General features: G+C 53.1%; 1 protein-coding gene across 8 annotated transcripts in view; it reads right to left on the bottom strand.

The window, feature by feature from the left end:
• Nucleotides 1–22,413, bottom strand: part of CPXM2 (carboxypeptidase X, M14 family member 2) — a 115,987-nt gene that overhangs the window by 45,496 nt on the left and 48,078 nt on the right. For 7 of the 8 annotated variants that reach the window (XM_070058297.2, XM_089313859.1, XM_089313862.1 and 4 more), the window contains 2 exons: nucleotides 1,417–1,501; nucleotides 405–555 (listed from right to left, as the gene is read on the bottom strand). In XM_070058297.2, coding sequence (XP_069914398.1) covers nucleotides 405–555; nucleotides 1,417–1,501 — 236 coding nt within the window. Of the gene's footprint in view, nucleotides 1–404; nucleotides 565–1,416; nucleotides 1,502–22,413 lie in introns of those variants that run through there. The other variant, XM_089313865.1, reaches the window with a different exon arrangement.

Here is a 22,413-nt window from a genome sequence, read left to right as displayed (position 1 = left end):
GAAAGGTCTTCCTTTGCCATTGGTTCACCCTCCAATGGCCGCCGCGGCCAGCGCGCTGCAGCTGGCGCACCGCGCTGATCCGATGGCAGGAGCCAGGTGCTTCTCCTGGTCTCCCATGGGGTGCAGGGCCCAAGCACTTGGGCCATCCTCCACTGCACTCCCGGGCCACAGCAGAGAGCTGGCCTGGAAGAGGGGCAACCAGGACAGAATCCGGTGCCCCGACCGGGACTAGAACCTGGTGTGCTGGCGCCGCAAGGCGGAGGATTAGCCTAGTGAGCCGCGGCGCCGGCCCCCAATGGATTTTTACAGAAAACAATTGCTTGGTTCACTCTGACTCACCGTGGCTAGGCTACTGTTCCCCGTCGGCACCCCTCCCCGCGCAGGGTACATGGGGGTGAACTCACCTGGCAATGGGCAGCCAAGGATCTCCATCCTCATGCAGATGCTCCCGTTGTCAAACCAGGACTGCGGGTTCACACGGATGTAGCGGGCCACCACGGGCACGGGCAGCATGTTGAGAACCGGGATCTCCTTCTCACTGTTTCCTTCAAATATCTACTTGTGCTCAAAGGAGAAAAAAGGAAACTTGTAGAGCTCGAGTGTCAAGGGGTGAGAGTCGGTAATTCACCCATTCACCAGGGCCTCACCGAGAACCGGGCAGTGTGTGCTGGGAGATAGGCGCTGGGCCTGGGTCCTGTCCCCAGGGAGCCCCGGTCTCTGCAGGAGAGGCCATCAGGGTCTCGGCCAAGGGAGGGCCACGGAGCTGGGGGGCTTCAGAAGGAGAGGACCCCGGGCACAGCCTGGAGAGGAGGCACCGTTCAACCCAGCGTGGAAGGGAAACTGCTCAGATCTGCTGGGACGGAGACGTTAGAGAGGAGGGACAGTGACGGGCGGAGACAGGCGGAGATGCAGAGCGGCAGGCTCACTTTTCCCGAACGAGGCGAGAGGAGAAAGAGGCTTGGAAAAGGAGCTGCAGTCAGCCCGGGCAAGGCGCTGGGTGCCACGCTAGGAACACACGCTCGAGGATCTGAGGAAGAGCCACACGGTGAGAACCGACAATGCTGGAACTACTCACGGAGCTAAAAGTCGGGAAACCTAGAGCGGAGTAGCCGCGAGGGCCCCAGCGTGTTCTCCGGGCCACACGGCCTCCCAGGGCTAACCTGGGCTCCGTGCGAGAAGGTGCATCCCAGCAGCTCTCTGACGGAGCGACGGCTCTGTTTGACATCGGCCCAGATCTAGGCCACCTGGTGCCAAGCTTCAGGGCACGCAAAGGGGATCACTGTCCACCAGCCTCTCACAGTTGGCTGGAGTGGCTGCAGAGCTGGCCACTCTCCCAAGCACTGAGCAAACGTCGCCTCTGTTTGCACACCCCAGCCAGACAGGCCCCAGGACACAGTCGGGGGGAGAGGGGCTCACCATGTCTCCAGATCCATTCTTGACGGTGACCCAGGTGTGGCTGTCATTGCTCACCATGACCTTGTAGGAGGTCACCCAGTCACTCCTGCAAGAAAATAAAACACCATGGGACCACGCATGTTGAAAGAGCTGTGGAGGCGAGAAGAGCAGGTGCCAGAGGTAGACGGCGTTGGGTCGAACCCAGGCTCCGTGACACTTCCCAGCTGTGTGACCCTGGCCATACAAATGACTCATCCACGCCATAGTTTATTCGTCCGTAAAATGAGACATCATAAAAGTGCCAGCCTTAAAGGATTAATGTGCACATTTAATGGTTTGATGCCCTTTAAACCTTCCAGAGAATTCCTAGTCCCTTGGAAGCACTGAATGTTGATCATACTCATAAAGACAGACAAACGTAAGTGCATCTGTCGGTACTAGACAGTTCCTCACACACGACAGAGGCTTAGGGAGTCCCTGGTGTGACAGCAATCCCAGCAAAGCCTACAAAATGGTCTTGCAATTGCACTTGGGAAACAGATTTGGGGACATGAAGACCTGGATCGCACTGGCCACCAAAGTAGAAGCTGGGATCTACAGAAATGCTGGCTTGCTCACTGGCTGTCACAGCCACACAGGCAACTCCCACACCTGCCAGGACCTGCTGATGGCTGCACCTGCAGCCGGATCCCTGTCACCACCACGTCCCACAGGGGCAGCCGCCCTGTGGAGACGCCACCTCAGAGGCTGGGCTGATGGGTTTGGCCAACGAAAGCAGCCTTCACACGGAAAATCCCTCCCCACACCGCCTCAGTTATTTATAACATAAATTATGAACAACATAGAAAAGTCTTCCTGCATAGCCCCTTTTTAGTTTTTAAGATGCTGGCTCTAGGCCCCAGCGTGCTAAGTCCTTCAGGAAATTCTGCCAAGCGAGGAATCTGGAGTCCGTTTCCTCCTGTGAGATCTGTCTGGTCCCGGGATCCAGACCCATCCCTGAAAGGTTCTGAGTTTCCATTCTGAGTCAAGATCATCGAGTAAAGTTTATTTAGAGAGAGCAGCTGCTTCTCTTCACTCGGGTTCATCCCACTGACTTGTCACAAAACTATTCTTAGGTGCTTTTACATATGCATGGAAGCCGACCCTCAGCTCACGCTTTCTCCTCTCTCTGTGTCTCCCAACCCCACCCCCACCCGCCCAGCGCTGGGTGCCCGCCGGAAGGCAGCATCAACCAAACACCACCTTCCCTTCTGAGCCTCACCACCGAGCCCACCGCACACCGAGCCACAGCAGCCTGCCTTTGAAGAAGTCTCTCAGCCGCGGCGCATGTCCTTTGCATTGGAAAATTATCCTCACCCAAGACAGCAACCTGCTCCCCACACCCGAATCCCTCCCGGCGACTGTAACCCAGCCCCCACTGCCGCCTGCTGTTCCGTGGATAATGGTGTTCTGGAGAGCTGACCGCAGCAGGGACGGAGCTGTCCCCACCCGGGGAGGAGGCTGTGCCCACCCGGGGAGAGCTCCAAGGTTGAGGAAGCCCCCCCATTGCCAGAGCATGCGAAAACAAGACGGGTGGAGACAAACGTGAAAATGAGCTCCTCAAAGAAAGGGAGACAAAGCGGGGAAAACCGGAAAAATGAAAGCCAAGCAACAATTCCTCAGCCTTGCCCACAAACAGCGCCCTGTCCGCGTGTGCCTGGCAGCGCCTGCTGGACCTGGCCTGGACCCCTGCTCTGGACCTCTGCCCCACCTACCTGCGCCGCCCCTAAAATCTCAGAGTCCGCTCCACTTAACCCACCCCAAACCAACAGCCTTGCTCCTGCCGTGTGTACCCCAACATGGCAGCCTCAGACACGGGGGACAGGGTGACCCCCAGAGTCTCCCTTGGCACCAAACCTGCCTTCCTCCCCTATGTGCTGTCCATCATCAAGTTCTGCCAGCTTTACCCCTACCGCTTTCTAGAAGGTCTCCAGTTCTAGCTCCATGACCGCGGAGCCAGCCCATCTTCTCCGTCCAGGACTCCTGTGGTCTCTGGCGAAGGTCGCCTGGCTCCCCGTCTCTCCTGTGACCAAGACCTACTTCTCGAATGAAATGCTGTCCTATCACCCTCCTCGGGCTATTAAGCATCTTAGATTGAGTGCACTCTTACCACAGGGTCTGTACCAAATCCTCATGGAGCTCCAGGAGGCCCTTGCTTGGCACTTGTTTTCTGTGTCCTTTCTTCCCCCCCGCCGCCCCGGACACTGACTGTCCCCTGCTGCCTCAGGGCCTCTCACACGCCATTCCTGCTGTCTGCACTCTGCCTCTGCCCTCCCCTAAATCCAAATCACGCAGCCTTTGTCAGAGCCCCATCGCCACCCTCCAGCGGAGCCAGTTCCTTTCCTGGGGGTTCCCTTCTTTGATAGCATAATTCATTTTGCAACTCTAACCCCCTCACTGGGACTACCCGAGAGTGTCTCGTCCCCCACTGGAGTAGACGCGTCTCGCAGACGGAGCAGGGATGGACCAGAGGACAGGAAGGAAGCTGACGCCCCGGGGAGACCAGGTGAGGGCCGCGGCGCAGGGCCCAGGGGTGGTGGCTGTGCCAGCCGTGTGCTGGGGGTGGCGCTTCCTCTGCAGGCCAGGAGCTTCTCCCAGGTCTCCCACTCAGGTGTAGGGGCCCAAGGACTTGGGCCATCCTCTACGGCTTTCCCAGGCCAGAGCAGAGAGCTGGATCAGAAGAGGACAAGCCAAGACTCAAACCGGCGACCATAGGGATGCCGGCACTTCAGGCTGAAGCTTTAAACAGCTGTGCCACTGTGCTGGCCCCGTGCTGTTTTCAATAAATGTTTGCCTGCTCCAAGATAATAAAGATATCTGCTTGTGTTCTCCAGAGAGCTTTATTGCTTCCCCCTTTGCACAGGTAGATCTGCAATCCGTCTGGAGTTGATAATTGATGGTGTGTGGTAGGGGTCGAGACACATAGCTCTCCGTGGAGGCTTCTAATGGAACCAGAACCATTTATATGCTTATTTTCTGGCTGCACCTCAGTGGCACGTTCGCTGTAAATCACGTGGCTGTAGACGCGTACAGGTGTTTCTGGACAATCTAGCCTGCTCCTTCTCTACTTCCTATCCTATCCTATCCTATCCTATCCTATCCTATCCTGAACTCGCCTGGTCTACATCTGCTCACACACGTTTCCCCACTTTAAAGTTCCCGTGACTACTCTCACTCCTTTGAATTCTCACATTCATCCTAGAATCCGCCTACATTTTCCCGAAAGAAAAACAGTCTTCTGTATTTTAACTGGAATGGCAACAAATATACAGATTGGTCTGGGGAACTGACATCTTTATAATATTAAAACTCCTAAGCCAACAACGTGGCTTATCCTGTTGCTTATTTAGGTCTACTTTTGTTGATCTTTTGCTATATATAATCCTAGATTGTTGACATTTTTTATGATTTTATATAAAATATCACTTTGATTTTTTTTATTTGTTGCTGGTAGGTAGATATGGAAATACGTGGTGTGTTGACTTAGTATCAGGCTGTCTATTAAATAATTAATTAATTCTAATTAATTACATGATCTGAGACAATGACAGTTCTCTTTATTTCCAATCGCTACGTCTTCCGTTTCTTTTTCTCCTTCTGATTCTGGTCAGGATCTCCGGTTCAGTGCTGAATGGAAGGCACTAGCAGACATTCCCAACTCCTTCCTGCAGCTAAAGGAAAGATTTCTCAGGCCGGCGCAGTGGCGCAGTGGGTGAACACCCTGGCCCGAAGCGCTGGCATCCCATATGGGTGCCGGTTCTAGTCCCAGCTGCTCTTCTTCCCATCCAGCTCTCTGCTGTGGCCTGGGAAAGCAGCAGAAGATGGCCCAAGTCCTTGGGCCCCTGCACCCACATCAGAGACCCGGAAGAAGCTCCTGGCTCCTGGCTTCAGATCGGCGCAGCTCCGGCCGTTGCAGCCAACTGGGGAGTGAACCAGCAGATGGAAGACCCCTCTTTCTGTCTCTCTCTCTGCAACTCTTTTTTTTTTTTAAAGATTTATTTATTTATTTGAAAGTCAGAGTGACACAGAGAGAGAGGAGAGTCAGAGAGAGAGAGAGGGGTCTTCCACCCAATGGTTCACTCCCTAGATGGATGCAATGGCCGGAGCTGTGCCGATCTGAAGCCAGGAGCCAGGAGCTTCTTCCGGGTCTCCCACGGTGCAAGGGCCCAAGGACCTAGGCCACCTTTGACTGCTTTCCCAGGCCACAGCAGAGAGCTGGACAGGAAGCAGAGCAGCCGGGTCTCGAACCAGCGCCCATATAGGATGCTGGCGCTTCAGGCGAGGGCATTAACCCACTGTGCCACAGCGCCAGCCCCTCTCTGCAACTATTTCAAATAAATAAAATAAATCTTTAAAAAAATTTTTCTCACCACCAAGCAAGACAGTGCCTGCAGAATTTTTCTTTCTTGTTTTTCTTTTAATCAAGGATGAGTTCATTCCTTTTCACATGACAAGAGAGTCTGGATGCTTGTTGCTGCTGGCACTCACTCGGGCGGGCGCGTGTGCCAAAACTGACCTCAATCGATGTTCATTTTTCACAGCTGTCACGTCGGAGCTCTAAGCCATGCCGCAGGAGAACTCGGTGCACATTCATTTTGCATATTTCTACCAAAGGTCCAGGAAGAACTTCATTTTTCACACTTGACTCAAAGTTCTAACAAAACATCAAGACGCAGTCATTTTTGTGCTTCTTGTCCTTAGGTTGTAAGACAGCTGCTTCGGCTCCCTACCGCCGCCACGTTCAGAACACCCTGAAGGAAGTCCTTCGGGTCCTATAAAATCGCTTCCTAAGAATGTGCACTGTCTGTTGTTTGGACTGCCTCAGTTCGCTTTTTCCCAACATAATAAAAACCTCTAGCTCTTGAAATGAGTCAGGGAGCACAGGTTCTGACGTCCCCGAAGGAGCCCCAGACAGATACTGCAGGATGTGTCCTGGCACACCTCCCCCACCCTGCATGAATGCAAGAGACCTACACCTCTGCTTCCTTTAGGAGCAGCTGGCCACACTCTACCCCAGGTGTTCTGTCAGTATCTGTCTTCGGATTAAAGACGTTCTTTAAACTGGGAGAAGGAGAGAGATCCATCATCCACTGGTTCAACCCCAAATGCCTGCAACAGCCAGGGCCGGGCCAAGCTGAAGCCAGGAGCTTGGAACTTAATCGAGGGCTCCTACTTGGGTGGCAGGAACCCAGTACTGGAGCGAGCACTGGCCTCCGGTGATGTGCACTGGCAGGAAGCTGGAATCAGAAATGGAGTAGCTGGGACTCAAGCCAGGCACCCCACTCTGTGATGCTGGCAGCCCAAGCAGCAGCTTAACCACCGCGCCGAGTACCCGCATCCTGGATAACTCTGTTTAGGAAAGGATGAGATGATGTTGAAAATGAAGACCACACTGGCAGACCATCACATCAGTCTTCAAGGAAAAAATTAGTCCCACCCAGGCCTGGATCAAACAGAGTGGACAATAAACGGCAGGAACACAGCTGACACCATGGACATCTCGGTGGGTTCGATGTATTCGAGTGGAGCAAGCTTTCTGCTTGGCGGCTGCCAAAACCGTTGCTCTCAGATCAGCTGCACACAAGAGCAGGGCTCTCGACGGAAATTCAACACGTGGGCCTGAGATGCCGACGCGTTCCTCTGAGGAGCGGGATCAGCAGACAACACATGGCTTTGCAGTGTGATAAGCGCAATCGAGGCTTCCCAGAGGCGGAAGTGGGCCATCCAGAGCGAAAGTGGACCAGTCGAGAGCCAAGGTCAAGTCAAAAGGTCAAGAGCAGAGGTCATGACAAGAGTGTCTGGGGTGCTCAAGGCATTTGGCTTGTTGACTTTCTGGAGAGCCAGAGAATGATAATATCTGCTTACTAGGAGAGTTTGGACAAAGTTAGCGCTCTCAGGAAAACACCTGGGAAAGACCAGAGAGTTCCTCACCATGACCGTGCTCAGCTCACTCCTCTCACAGACGAGGGAACCTGCGCGAGAGTTCCAACAGGGGCCAGCCGGCATCGCGGCATCACCCGGGTGGCCGCAGCGGCCTGATCTGGCTCCTTTCGGCTTCTTGTTTCTGATCTCAAGAAAACCTTTCAAGGACAGCCATCTTAATTCCATCAAATTCCCAGGACCTGCAACTCTGCAGAGGAACTCAGTGACATCATAGCCTACAAAAGAGTTCTGGACTTGATAGAGATTATGCTGAGAAACAAACTTTTATTTCTTACTTTTACCTTTTAATTTCATTTTCTGCAAACTTTTTCAAGTCCCTTGTATATTTAAAGGATTAACAGAAAATATTTGTCAACCTGTATTTCAAGGATGAGTGTGACGGCTGGCGCTGTGGCGCACTGGGTTCAGCTGTCACTTGTGACACCAGCATCCCAGCCTGGAGTTCAGGTCCTGTTCAGCTAACGTCCCTGGGGAAGCAGCAGCCGATGGCCGGAGTGCCTGGAACCTGCCACCCATGCACAAGACCAGGATGGAGCTCCTGGCTCCTGGCTTTGACCTGGCCCAGATCTGTCTATTGCAGTTATTTGGGGAGTAGCAAATCAATATCCATCTATTTCTTCTCTCTCTCTCTCTCTCTAATAACTAAATAAAATTTTTTAAAGAATGTGAAATAAAGGTACTCTTATAAAATAAAAAGGAGGAGCTTCTTACCATCATGGCTTTCCTGCGACCTTCAGAAAGACTTTGCACCAAAGAACCAAAAGTGACTCAGAAGGGGGTCAGTGTTCTGAGTTCATTACATAGGGTTATTCACCATTCAAGAGCAAATAGTGGGTAAAGAAACTGATTTTTAGGCAAACTTGAACAGATATTCTGTGGATTGGAAGTATATGGAAGAGGACGTCAAAGCACTTGTGGAAAATGGAATTAAAAGATAAGTTTATATTGTGCAAAACACATTTGCAGTCTATGCATAGTATTTTCATAACACACATTTACACATTTTCATGAACTTTCTGAAGATTCCTTCATGTGAAAGGAGGGATTTAAAGGTTAAAAGACTAAACTACAATATCGGATAATAATAGCATGTAAGTGTGGGAGTAATACAGTAACATTAATTAATTACCTACTGGTAGAAGTGTAGTGAATGGCCGGCCCCATGGCTCACTAGGCTAATCCTCCACCTGCAGTGCCGGCACCCCAGGTTGTAGGCCCGATTGGGGCATCGGATTCTGTCCCGGTTGCTCCTCTTTCAGTCCAGCTCTCTGCTGTGGCCCGGGAAGGCAGTGGAGGATGGCTCAAGTGCTTGGGCCCTGCACCCGCATGGGATACCAGGAGGAAACGCCTGGCTCCTGGCTTGGGATCGGCGCAGCGCGCCAGCCGTAGTGGCCATTTAGGGGGTGAACCAATGGAAGGAATACCTCTCTCTCTCTCTCTCTCTCTCTCTCACTGTCTAACTCTGCCTGTCAAAAAAAAAAAAAGAAGAAGAAGTGTAGTGAACCCTACTGCTGATATAGTGTTGCGATGTCCTAGGCCTATTCTAAGACAGATGGATACAGATATCTATTCGCGTATGAGATATGCACTGTTACAGATACAACCCTAGCCATCCATAACATACAGATGCAGAGACATATAGACCTTACACTTATCTAGTTATCCTGTTAATACTATGAAGTATCATTTTCTTCCTTTCACAGATGAAGCTGAGGCACCCAGGAACTCTTACTGACCAGAAAGTGTTAACATATTAAGATACTAACTTTTCAATTTTGCTAAGTATGCCTGGTAAAATTTCAAGATCAAAACTGACACAACACAGTGTGTTACTTTTTTTAAAAAAAAAAGATTGATTGATTGATTTGAAAGTCAGAGTTATAGATAGGGAGAGGCAGAGAGAGAGACACAGAGAGAGAGAGATTGAGAAGGAGGTCTCCCATCCATTGGTTCACTCCCCAGATGGCTTCAACGGCCAGGGTTGGGCCAGGCTGAATTCAGGAGCTTTACCTGGGTCTCCCACATGGGTCCAGGGGCCCAAAGTCTTAGACCATCTTCTGCTGCTTTCCCAGGTGCACTGGCAGGGAGTTGGATCGGAAGTGGAGCAGCCAGGACTTCAGCAGGGGCCCATATGGGATGCTGGTGCCGCAGGCCGTGGCTTTATCGGCTGTGCCACAACGCCAGTCCCAACACAGTGTGTTACTTAAAACCAGTGTGATGAAAACACTGGGAGCATGGGGGTGGGGGTGGGGGGATAAAAAGCTACATAACACAATAAAAGAACAAACCGCAGAAATATTCGTAAGTCGACTCATAAAAAGCTATGATGATCAATGTAAATAAGTCAGTTAAAAGACTGGCATCAGCAGGTTGGATTAAAAGTTCCAAGTATTTATTCCAAGCTATTTATAGGAGGACAGAGCAATCCTGATATAAGGGAGGCTGAGAGGCGAGGAGAAGCGGCCCACGTGAGGCCAACGCCGAGTGAGGACTGGAAGAGCTGCGGTGGCCGCAGACGAGGTGTGCACCGAGCTGCAGGCTCCTCGGGGCAGAGACAGGCGCCCAGCCACGGGACAGCCCCTTCTCAGGACCAGGCATTTCCCATGTACACCTAACGCAGGGGCCCAGGAAGCGTAAGCACAATACAAAACAGAACAGAATTCAAACCGGCAAATCCATCATCACAGACCTCTCTCAGCTACTGACAAAAGAAAGCAACACAGACACGCAGGACTTCAGTCACACAATAACCCTAACGGAACAAACACAGGGCGAACTCAGAGCGCAGAACAGCAAAACTGGAGAGGACTCGATTCTGAAGCGCATGCAGACCGCTTGCCAAAGAGACCTTGTGCCGAGCTGCCGAGCGGAAAATGCGCCCAGGAATCGGCACGATCCGGGTCACGGGCTCAGAACACGGCCCCGTTAAGTTAGAAATCCTCGTGACAGATCCCTTTTAAGTGCTTAGAATCTGAAGATACACCATTTCTAAATAACTCCAAGGTCAGGGAAATACTGATGAAGTATTAGAAATATTTAGAATCGAACTAACACAACAATAAAAGGAAGTGCAGCAGTTAAGGACTGAAAAGGAATACTGACCTTATTTCAGAAGATTTAATTGCCTACGAAGAAAAATGCAAGACAGACATGCGGCACAGCCTGGAGAAGCCCTTGCTCGGGATGCCCGCACCCCAGATCCGAGAGCCTGGGGTCTGCTCTCTCCTCTGCTTCGGATCCAGCTCCCTGCCCACGTGCACCCTAGGAGGCAGCAGACGATGGCTCAAGCACCAGGACCTGGATGGAATGTCCGTCTCCTGTAGGCATCTGGGGAGTGAACCAGCTGGTGGGAGCTATTTCTCACTCTCTGTCACTCTCCTTTCAGATAGATAATAATAAATGAAGTTTACAAGAACAAAGACAAGGGAGCCGGCGTTGCGATGCTGTGAGTTCAGCCGCTGCCTGCGATGCCACCATCTCAAATGAGCACTGCTTCCAGTCCTGGCTGCCTCACTTCCTACCCGGCTCCTTGCTCACGAGCCTAGGAAAGCAGCGGAAGACATTCCGAGTGCTTTGGCCCCCACACCGGTGTACGAGACCTGCGTGGAGTTCTGGGCTCTTGGTTTTGGTCTGGCCCAGCCCTGGACATCACAGCCATTTGGGGAGTGAAATAGCAGATGGAAGATTAATTTCTCTCTCTGTCTCTGCAATTCTGCCTTTCAAATAAATAAATAAATATTAAAAAGATAAAATCCCGGGCCAGAGCTGTGGTGCAGCAGGTTAAGCCGCTGTCTGCAGCACTGGTCTCCCACATGGGTGATGATGAACCCTGGCTGCTCCACTTGGATCCAGCTTCCTGCTAACGTGCCTGGGAAAGTACCAGAAGATGGCCCACATGTTTGGGCCCCTGCACCCACGTAGAAGACCTGGAAGAAGCTCGTGGCCCAGCCCTGGCCATTGAGGCCATTTGAGAAGTGAACCAGCTGATGAAAGATCTCTCTTTCTCTCTCTCCCTGTAATTCTGAGCTTCAAATAAGTAAATAAATGTCTTTAAAAAAACAGTAAAAAAAAGACTAGAAAATTTGTCAGAATGGATCAGAGCTCAACAAAATGACTGGAGATAAAGTCAACATACACACATTGATTACAGTTCTGACCCCGCAGCCCGTGCCTGGTCCGCCTGCCGTCCCCATCTGCAATCTGGGGTGTGAGTTGCCTTAAGAAACTCTTCCACGGAGCTGTCATCTTGCTTTTCCATCTCCGGATTCCTGCTAAGCTCAGGGAGCAAGACCCCTCCGCCCCGCCCACACTCAGGCCGGTCAAGATACCAAGGCTTACCTTAGTAATCAAGGCACTGGTGCCGGTGCAAACAAACTGATACGGGGAACAGAACTGGGAGCCCAGAAACAGCGCCAGGCCAGGCACATACAGAGACGCGAGAGGGTGCCTCGTGTATCAGTGAGAACAACGAGCTATGAAGCGACCCCGAGCCACCTGGGCATCAGCACAGACAAAACCGGAAACTGGAGCACAGGCCTCGCACGTTCGCAAAGACCATTTCTGAGTAGCGTAGCTGTTTAAACCTGAGAAGTCAAACTTTTAAGGGAATTGAAGAGCACTTAGGAGAGTAACTCCAAAACCGTGACAAAGGGATTTTGTAGATAAGACACAACCAGCCTAACCGTGCCAGGCGAATCAACTGACGTAGGACATCACGATTTAAAACTTCTGCTTTTCCCAAAGGTGCCATAAAGAAAGCAGTAAGAGCAGCGCTTAGCGGGCAGAGAGCGTTTTCAAAAGGATTATGTGTTTATATGACAAAGGACTAGTGATAAACATATCCTTTTAAAACTCTGTAATTTAACAATAAGAAAAATGTACAATATAAAACTTGAGAAATATGGCAAATGTTTCACAGCAAAGGTAACATAAACACCAGGAAACATGGAGAAAGGGGTGCAACCCCCCTATTGGCTAAGGAGATGCAAACTTCCCAAAGGACTCAGTGAAAGACACTGCCCCACCCCTTCGCCCTGAAAACCGAGAACAGCAGTGACCAGTGTCAGACGTGCAGCGGCGGGAAGCCCCAGCAGCACTGCAGACAGAAGACGCGGGGCCACGCTCTGCGAGGCCAGTGCCATCAGCCCGGTCAGTTCACCACTCACATTCCCCCCCACCCAGCCGGTCCGCATCTGTGGCTGGGTCCCGGGGCCTCCCGTGAACACAGGATCCAGGAGACACGCGAACGCTAAGACAGCATTATTCTTAAGAGCAGATAACAATGGAGAAGGGAACAGTTAAAGCCCCATCAACAAAGAAGGTAAACAATGGGATACTCACAAAGTTAAGCACCAGTTCACACAGGTGAGCTACAACTACAGGCAGCAGCACACACGATCTTTTGGGGCAGAGCCGAGTCGACAAAGGCAGACCTCAAAAGCTGCGTGAGCTGGCATCAGCCCAGCGGTTACGACGCTCACAACCCACACTGGGCGCCTGGCTCCTGACTGCGCTTCCGCCGCTGCAGGCCCAGGCAGGCAGTGGTAACGGGTGGAGTAGTCCCGCTGCCATCATGGAAGACTGGATTGTACCCCGGTGCCTGGCTTTGGCCCGGCCTGCCCCTGCCCCTGCCCCTGCCCCTGTCACTGTGGGTATTTGGGGGGTGAACCAGCAGATGAGAGCTCACTCTCTTGCTTTCTCTCTCCCTCCCTCTCTCTCTCTCCCCAAATAACTAAACACAAAATTTTAAAACAATATACAGTACAAAATCATTATGTAACGCCCCGCATAAGAGAGTAGTTTGCATGCATGACACATGTTTGACAAGACTATTTTTGAAAGGCAAAGGGATAACAAATCCCCAACAACGCGAACGGCTCCATCCTGGGGGAGGAAGCAGAAGGCAGAGCAGAAGCAGAGAGTGCCTGAGCTCATCCGAGGCGTGGCGTGGCGTGGTCACAAGCGCCTGCGTGCCCGCGTCCCTGCTACATCCATTGCTTCCCATGCGCCGGCTGGTACATCGCGAGAACCATCAACTCTGTGTGATGTTGCACCACAGGCTTTCACAGGGGAAAATGCACATGAAATGAATGTAGGTGAGGATACCACGTTCATCTCTGCACGACGTATTTGAAGAAGAAAAAGTGCACTTCTGCTGCCTTCCATACACTTCTGCTCTCTCCTTAAAGGGCAACCGTCACCCCCTGATCTCCAGCAGGGACTCCAATGAGACTTCAGTGGACAGCACGCTTCCCCTGCACCGTCTCCCTGCACCTGAGCAGGGCAGGCCAAGTTCATCACGCGGGCCGTGGTTGCTACTGGGGTCTGGAGGACCCCTGCTGCTGGCCTCCTCCTCCTCCTCTTCCCCCCAGGCTCTCAGTACAGGATGTTGGTGTCCCCCAGACAGTCACCAACCTACGGGGTAGCAAGGCAGGTTCTCTGCAGCTGTGCATAATCAGTGCTGGCTGTTCCCACTCAGAAACGCTCACCCCTGAAACTCCCAGCCAGCCCCTGGCAAGCTCCGGCTAACGGGGGTGGGGAACTTCCGGTCCGTGGGCCGTTCAAGGCCTGCGAAATCGCCAAGGCAACCTCAGGTCAGGCTTGAAGCTCAATAAATCGATAACAGACTAATTTTCAAGTTGATAATTCTGTAGGGTCCATGAATGGTTTATAAATATCCAAATGGCTCTTGGGGGGAAAATGTTCCCCCTCCCCCCTGCAACACAGGGCTGCTGCCTCATCACTACAACAGCTATCAGAACTTAAGGAACGGACACGGGAAGCATCAACGATGCATAAAATCTAGACCTCAATGAACGTTTCTCGTGACTGTTACGTAACGTCAGTTATCTTCCATAAAAAGAGGTGGAATCATAAATAATTGAAGATGAGCCAGAAAAGGTTTTGTGTCTCAGCAGACGATCTGCTTTTATGACATCCTCACGGAAACGCGGGTCAGTGGGCTCGGCCCTGTGGCCTTTGAGGGTCCTCTCGCCACTCCCACCCTTCCACGTGGTCCCTTTGGAGCAGGTGCTTCACGCAGCACCACCCTGCACCTTGGCCCCGGAGGAACAGCCTGCAGGTTGGGTGCCCCATGAAGCCAATCATGATGCCTTGATGACGTGACCAGCTGACAGGCTTACCCCAAACCCCTGACCTGCGCTGAGCTGACACATCCTTCCCTGGGGCTTGGGATTGGAGAGCAGGAGGTAGCTGCAGCCCTAAGTGCGACCTTGGTGAGGACACAGTTGCACTCGCCATCATGGCACTGGAGATGCAGAGAGAGGATGAGATACAGGAGGATGAGACAGAAGCTTGGGGAAGAGATTCCCAACATGTCGGACCCCAAATTCTGGTGGGGGGAGCCTGACCCCCACCTCCCCTCCCCTGGGGCACCTGGCACACCCAGCGGAATTCCAGACTTGGCACTTCCAGTCCAGGAAGCCGGGCTGGAAACCTTTCACTGGAGGCCCAGGGACCCTCAAACATGGACCTTGCTCCGTGTGAGTGAGGCAGAGTAGGAACCACCCTGGGAAGCTGGGAACGGCGGCTGTGTGAGAGCAGAGCAGCGTAACCTCAGTAGCTGTGTTTCCTGCCTCAGGCCATTGTTCCGAAGAGGCCAGAACAGCGACGCAAAGGGCAGGATGCTGGGGTGGGTTGGCTACATCTCGTGGCTCTGCTAGCATATTTATCACAAGGGGAGACAATTTCCTGTCCACGCAGATGCACTTGGAAACAGATGAGGAATAGCAGGGAGAGGGCAGGGTGCTGGGAGGAAGCCCTGCTGGCCCCAAGCAATGAGTCACCGGAGACGCAGGAGGTCCAGTGCAGCCGAGGTCCCCGCTGCGGTCAGAGGGAAGCTTGGGACTTAGTGGGGCAGAGACGATTGCCACTGTGATGGGACTATGAGAAGAGCCAAAGAATCAGGAACCCTGCTCCTCAAATCTCTCCCAACACCATACACCAGGCTCTCCGGCAGAACTGGGTGCGATCAGCACAGCTCAGCACCCGCACTCCACTGCGGCTCCCGACATTTGTGACCGTTAAGTGGGGTCCCAGACACACGCGTCGACCCTGGTGTCCAGGGCGACAGTGGCTGCACCACAAACACGATCCCATCCTCTGTCAAGCTTCTTAAGAAAAGTCATGGACCAGACGAGGAATCGGAACGTCGGGAACTGGAACAGACGGTGTGCATTGTAAGCAATGGGGTACCAGGCCTGCCAGGTAACCCAGGACCTAGCCTTCTGCTCAGAGCAGTCACATCTCCAGCCTGCCAGCCTCTGCATTTCATATCACACACACATGCACACGCATGCACACACGCACACACACATACACACATGCACGCACACGCACACACACATGCACACACGCATGCACACACATGCACACACGCATACACACACGTACACACACATGCACACGTGCCCAGTAGGCACAGGGTTAGTGTGTGAGCCGAAGCATCTACTCACAGTGCCCCCACTTCGGGTTTTATGCCTGCTGGATTCTGGCTTCGACCTCTGAAGACTCAGAGTTGGATGAGTCTCCTGTGCCTGCTATGACAAACCTCCACACTGTGGCCTAAATCAACACAAATGTATTATTTCACGGCTCCGTAGCACACGGTGTAACGTGGCTGTCCTCGGGCCGAAGCCAGCGTGTCAGCAGGGCTGGTTTCCTTCCGCAGCCCTTGCCTTCCCCGGTTTCTGGAGACCACCCACCTGCCTTGGCTGGTGCCACCCTTCTCCAGTGCAGCCCCACCTCGCTCAGGCACCACAGAAACCACATTTCTTCACCCATGACCAAATGCTTGTCAGTACCAGGAAGCAAGAATGTGCCAAGAACTGGGGCACAGCAGCTCTCAAAGCAAACTCAGCCCCGAGGGCCCGGGAGCTCACGGCCCAGTGAGGAGAGCAGAGGTTGTGTAGTTAACTATGCAAAGGTACTTGTGGAGGGGCAGGCATTTGGCCCAGCAGTCACGATGCCCGTGTCCCCTGTCAGACTACCCGGCTTTGATACCTGGCTTCTGACTCCAGCTTCCTGCTGATGCAGACCCCAGGAGGCACTGGTCTCTTCCACACATGTGGGAGACCTGGGTGAGTTTCCAGCTCCCAACCTGGGCTCCCCAGCTGGCCAATGCGGGAATCCGGGGAGCGAGCTGGCAGGTGGGAGCTTGCTATCTGTCCCTCTCTCTCTCTCTTTCTCTCAAATAAAAAAAAAGTTAACAAAAAGTAGAATTAAAGATAAGCTTATTTTGGTGCAAAATCTTCGAAATCCGTGCATACAACAGGTCTTCAAACAGTTCCTGGGAAATCCAGGCACAGGACAGGTCTTCAAAAGTCCACAGTTTCATGAAAAGAAAAAACTAGGCAGGGATTTCAGAGTAAGTATTGAATCAAGCATTCAATTACGTGTTGAACTGCAAACAAGAAAAGAATATGCGGCCGGCGCCGTGGCGCAGTAGGTTAATCCTCCGCCAGTGGCACCAGCATCCCATATGGGCGCCAGTTCGAGCTGCTCCACTTCCGATCCAGCTCCCTGCTGTGGCCTGGGAAAGCAGCTGAAGATGCCCAAGTGCTTGGCCCTCTGCACCCACGTGGGAGACCTGGCGGAAGCTCCTGGCTCCTGGCTTGGGATGGGCCCAGCTCCAGCTGTTGCAGCCATTTGAGGAGTGAACCAGTGGATGGAAGACCCCCCTCTCTGTCTCTCCCTCTTTCTGTCTGTAACTCTGCCTCTCAAATAAATAAATCTAAAAAAGGAAGTACCGAGTGCCTATAAAGGAAGGGTGGGGCTGGCTTAGCTCAGTGTTGTTGAGAACGCATTTCTGGAGAAGGTGGTGAGTGAAGAAGAACAGGAAGTAACTCAAGCCAGAAAGAAAAAAAATATATAAGAGATTCAATATGCAAATAATAATTCCAAAAAAGAAGTAAGCAGGAGGAAACGGAGCTGAGATTTAAAGTAATAATAGAATTCCCAGCACTGACAAATGCAAGTTCCCATGTTTCAAGGTCGTGTCACACGCGAGCTACAATAAGGCACAGCCCCGTCCAGCTCCTAGCAAAGGGAATCAGAAACAACCGTAAGGCTGCGTTGAGGGGGACCAACTCCAGCGCTTGGCGGCGCAGCCACTCTCAGACCGCCACCTCGTGACACTGCAGGTGGAGGCAACGCTTAAACACCTCGAACACCTCAAGATGTTGAGGGAGAGCAGGTGCGGCGTTCTCTCTGGAATAATGGGAACGTTCCAAAACTGGCTGCAGTGAGACTGCACGACCTGGGAATACGCTGAAAGCACTGATCGGTCTGCCCCAAGTGAGTGGACTGCGCAGCGTGGAGATTCCATCCCAGGAAAGCTGCGAAAAATTCTTAAGGAAAAGTATTTCCGAGCTGCAAATCCAGAGGGCGGCTGCTGAAGATGCATCTCCAGGCATCCACGGAATCCAAAGTGTTACCTTCCAAGATCCACGACCAGAAGTGCTGTGCACCACAGTGAACGGGCAAACCCACGACCAGAAGTGCTGTGCACCACAGTGAACGGGCAAACCCACGACCAGAAGTGCCGTGCGCCACAGTGAACGGGCAAACCCACGACCAGAAGTGCCGTGCGCCACAGTGAACAGGAAAACAGACACAGGGGCTAAGAAACAGGTCACAGCTCGGGGAGGGGAGGAGGGCTGGAAGGGGAGGGGTGAAGGGCAAGAGCTACGCAGTCAGCCTGAGACCAAGAGCTCAGGCCAGACGCTCTCACGGAAAAAACGGAAGGGCGAGTGGCTGGTGTGTGCACTGAGCCACTGTGCGCACACCCAGACCCCTGCCCTACACTGGGCACTGTGCACACCCACACCCCTCCCTGCACTGGGCACTGTGCGCACACCCACACCCCTCCCCTGCACTGGGCACTGTGCACACACCCACACCCTGCCCTGCACTGGGCACTGTGCGCACACCCACACCCTGCCCTACACTGGGCACTGTGCGCACACCCACACCCTGCCCTGCACTGGGCACTGTGCGCACACCCACACCCTTCCCTGCACTGGGCACTGTGCACACACCCACACCCCTCCCCTGCACTGGGCCACTGTGCATACACCCACACCCTGCTCTGCACTGGGCACTGTGCGCACACCAGACCCCTCCCATGTCATTCAGGGGGAGTTTCTCGCCTATGGGGATGTGGGGGAAGGATGAGTGGAAGGATAGGAAGGCACTGAGGAGGGGAGCTCATCACCCCAGGAAAAGCACTCGGCGCCCAGGCGAGGAAGCGCGATGGCGGTGCATCGGTGATGCAGCCGTGAGGACCGTGCAACCCTGAGTGCCGATGTAAGGGAAGCCCTTAACCCAACCCTTGAGGAGGAGGAGGGAGGAGAGAGCAAATGATGGAGAGGGCGAGGGAGCGAGGCAAGGGACAGGAATGTGTGCAGGAGGCAGGTGAGTGAGAAGTCCCAGTTCCCACCTGTCTTAGCAAACATGGGGCAGTAACAGCGGATTTAAAAGAACCGAAAGCAGTGAACTCATTGTATGCAGAGGCAAAGAGTTTAGGAAAAATGGTACAGAAGAAACAGCAGAAGGGCTGAGACAGGCGCTCCTACTGTTAATCCTAGGCACTGCTATAGGGCTTTCCAAACCAGCAAAGAATTGAGTAATTAAGTCACAGACACACGTCTCTGCCCCCCGCTTCCCCCGCAGGGCTCTGGGGCCTTGTCAGTGTTTCTGCTCACTGCAGGGTCCTTTCTCCCAGTGCGCGCGAGAATCCAGGCCGATTTCTGTCTCAGTCAGGCACCAGAGCAGGACTGAGGGCAGAATTCCTCCTTCCTCTTCCTCTGTGGAGAGGGAAGAGCCCCACCAGGGCCCTGGAGGCACCAGGGGACTGCATGGCAACAGCTGGGGAGCCTCCGGCCGGCTGCCCTGCCGGCGCTCTGAACCGGCTGCCAACTGGCTACTCTGTGGCTGCCCTCGCGTTATTTTTCAGACGGACTTGAAAGACAAACTGGAGATGAAAAGAATATTTAAAAAGAAAAGAAATTAGCAACTTCTGTGATGCTTGGCAAAGATTTTTCATTTTCAACAACGTGTGGAAAACTCATGGGCTCGCCCCTTCCTTCAACCGGGATTGAAGCTATTATGGGACCACAACTCTCCCCCGGGAGACAGAGATCTTGATAGAAAATGGGGAGCTTCCTACCAGGCACCCAGGGAGCCAAACGCACCCGGGGAGAGCGGTCGAGGGGCCTGCGCAGGGCAGCCAGCCACGGCAGCATTGTGCAGGCAGAACGGGGCTCAGAGACCCCCCCAGGAGCAGCACCGCCTCTGGGGGCAGCGGTTCTCGGTGACGGGGGGGGGGGGCGCTGAGCCCTAACTGTCCAGGGTGACGCGGCACCGCAGCAGCTGCATCGTGGTCCTTCACAGCAACACTTCCATCTTCCCGTCTGAGTGACACGCGGGAGCAGGCGCTCAGGAATCCAACTGTCCTTTCGCCAGTACCAGGGAAAGAGGCAGGCCGAGCCTGCGCTTCGGGGAACTGTGTTTTTCCTACTCGAGTTTCTTCCTCCCAAATCAGAATGTCCAGATGTGGTTTGGAAATTTCCACTCATGTGGCTGGACACTGACCAGGACCTAGGATCTACTGGACCTAATTCTGCCTGCAGCATCATTCAGAACTGACCACGTAACGTGCAGAATACACTGGCTATGTACCACGTGGGCTTCTCACACCGCGTGCCCCACCCACGTACACAGGGGGCGTGTGTGTGCTCACTGGAGGCGGGGAGGCAGGCCGGGAAGGAGAGCAATAGTGCCAGCATAAGGCCAAAGGCATCCTGGCTCCTGCTGGAGGCTTGCCTGGCTTGATGGTGTTTGCGCCACCGAGTGCCAGCAGCCAGAGGGAGAATGTTGCCTCAGCTGAATGCAGAGGCCACGGGAGAAGACAGCGCGGTGCACAGTGCCCGTTGTCCCCCTCCTCCCTCTCCGCTTCTTCTCCCCCTCTCTTTCCTCTCCACTCACCTGAGCCACGTGCTCAGCCTCGGAAGTGCTGACTGCCCAGCTGTGTACCATCTTTGTACAAAAGAACAACTAGAGCAGCCCAGCAAGCCGTCCTGTGTGGCATCCCATTTCCCCAAGGCTGGCAGGTGCTCACGCTGCCCCGCCTTCAGGCGACGGGGTCCATCTACCCCGGTACCCCCAAGCACGACACAGCAGCCACACCCTTCCAAGCCCCTGCACCTGTGGCACAAAGCAGGGTGCTCTGGGTTCCTGAACTCAGGACGGGCCCGTGCTGAGCTCTGCACACGCCTTGATGAGTGTTATCGTCAGTTTCAGGGGTGTTCTGTCCCAGAGGCTTGGGTTTTGTGAAGCCTGCTTGAACCAGCTTCCTCACCTCCAGTGCGCAACTCTGCAGGACAGGAGGGCGTCAGACTGCAGAAGCGGCCCTGCTGGGGGACAGGGCTCGGCAGCATCCCGTGGGAGCAGCGACCTGGTGACCACATTCCCTGCACAGCTGGGTGTCAGGGCCATCAGAGCGCGACTGTGACCGGCGGCGAGGGGCCGACGCCTGCACACACAGCTCCCACTACCGCACTGGCTTCATCCCACCCAGCCAGCGTGAAGGGATAAGCACGGGGTTGTTCCCATTCCACAGATGACGACATCGGAGCACACGAACGCAAATCGCGCACTCTGGGTCACACAGAGCCTGTCAAAGTTCTTTTATTTTTTTCTAAGCATGCTCCTCCCTTTTTCTTTAAGGTTTATTGGGTTTTTTTTAATGGATTTTTTTTTATTATTTGACAGGTAGAGTTTACAGACAGTGAGAGAGAGAGAGACAGAGAGCAAGGTCTTCCCTCCGTTGGTTCACTCCCCAAATGGCCACAACAGCTGGAGCTTTAAAAAAGGAAAAAAATGCTCAACACCACCAACTATTAAAGAAATGCAAATTAAGACTGTGGTGAGCTATCCCTGCACACCTATCAGAACAGTTAGAATAAAAACCAGTGACAGAACCGAAGGCTGGTGAGGACGCACAGTAACTGGGCTGCTACGAGAGGCACAGCCACTCGGGGACACATCTGGCAGTCTCTTACAAAACTAAACATGCAGCTAACACAGAAATGCATGAGATCCACATGGGAAAAAATCAGTTTTTGGAAACTCAAAACAGCGTCAAGGAGCAGTTGAACAAAGGAAAACAAACGCCAACCCCATGTCCTCACAGAGCAAGACTCTCCGATCTCCGGGATCTCCGGGATCTCCGGGATGCCCGTTCTGCCCCTTCCCCAAGTTAATCCGGTTTCCTAACACAGCAACAGAAGCTCTTCCCGGGATAATCTGGACCTCACAGGAGAGTTCATACACAAAACTTACAGCAAGAATAGCCCGAGGGGCGAGTTTTGGTGCTGCTGCTAAGACCCCAACATCTCATACCAGCGTGCCTGGGTGCCAGTCACCACTGTGCTTCCGATCCAGCCTCCTGCTAATGCGCGTCCTGGGAGACAACAGGGTGCGTAGGTCCCTGCCACCCTCCAGGAAGACCTGGATTGAGTTCCACGCTCCTGGCTTTGGCCTGACTCAGCATTTGGGGAGTGAACCAGTGATGGAAGATCTTGATCTCGACCTCCCTCTTTCTCTTTCTCTCCTGCCTTTCAAATCAATCACTCACTCAATCAATAAAACTTCTTTAAAAAAACAAAGCCAGGGAACTAAGAAGGAAGAACCAAGTTTACAAGATAATGAACACGTTCTCATTATAATAATTACAGCAGGCATGATTCTGGCACATAAAGACAGAGCAACGGAACAGAATAAAAAAATCCAGATGTAAACGCCACAGTGGCCAGGAGTTCGGGGTATCACGGAGGCAGCACTTTGGCTGGAGAAAATCAGATGATAATAAATAGTTCTGAGACATCCTGATGCCCAGTTGAGAAAAAAAGTTCATCTATTACTTACACTCCATACCTGAATACATTCCAGATGGCTAAAACACCTCAGTGCTGAAACGGGAATCATGAAAGTGCTAGAAGAAAGAACGGTTAGGAG

This window comes from Oryctolagus cuniculus, chromosome 15, assembly GCF_051225735.1.
Source record: "Oryctolagus cuniculus isolate XC-2025 breed Fujian yellow rabbit chromosome 15, ASM5122573v1, whole genome shotgun sequence".
In the NCBI taxonomy this organism is placed as follows: Eukaryota; Metazoa; Chordata; class Mammalia; order Lagomorpha; family Leporidae; genus Oryctolagus; species Oryctolagus cuniculus.
The sequence above is the reverse complement of the archived record's forward strand: the minus strand, read 5'-3'. Positions and strand labels throughout refer to the sequence as shown.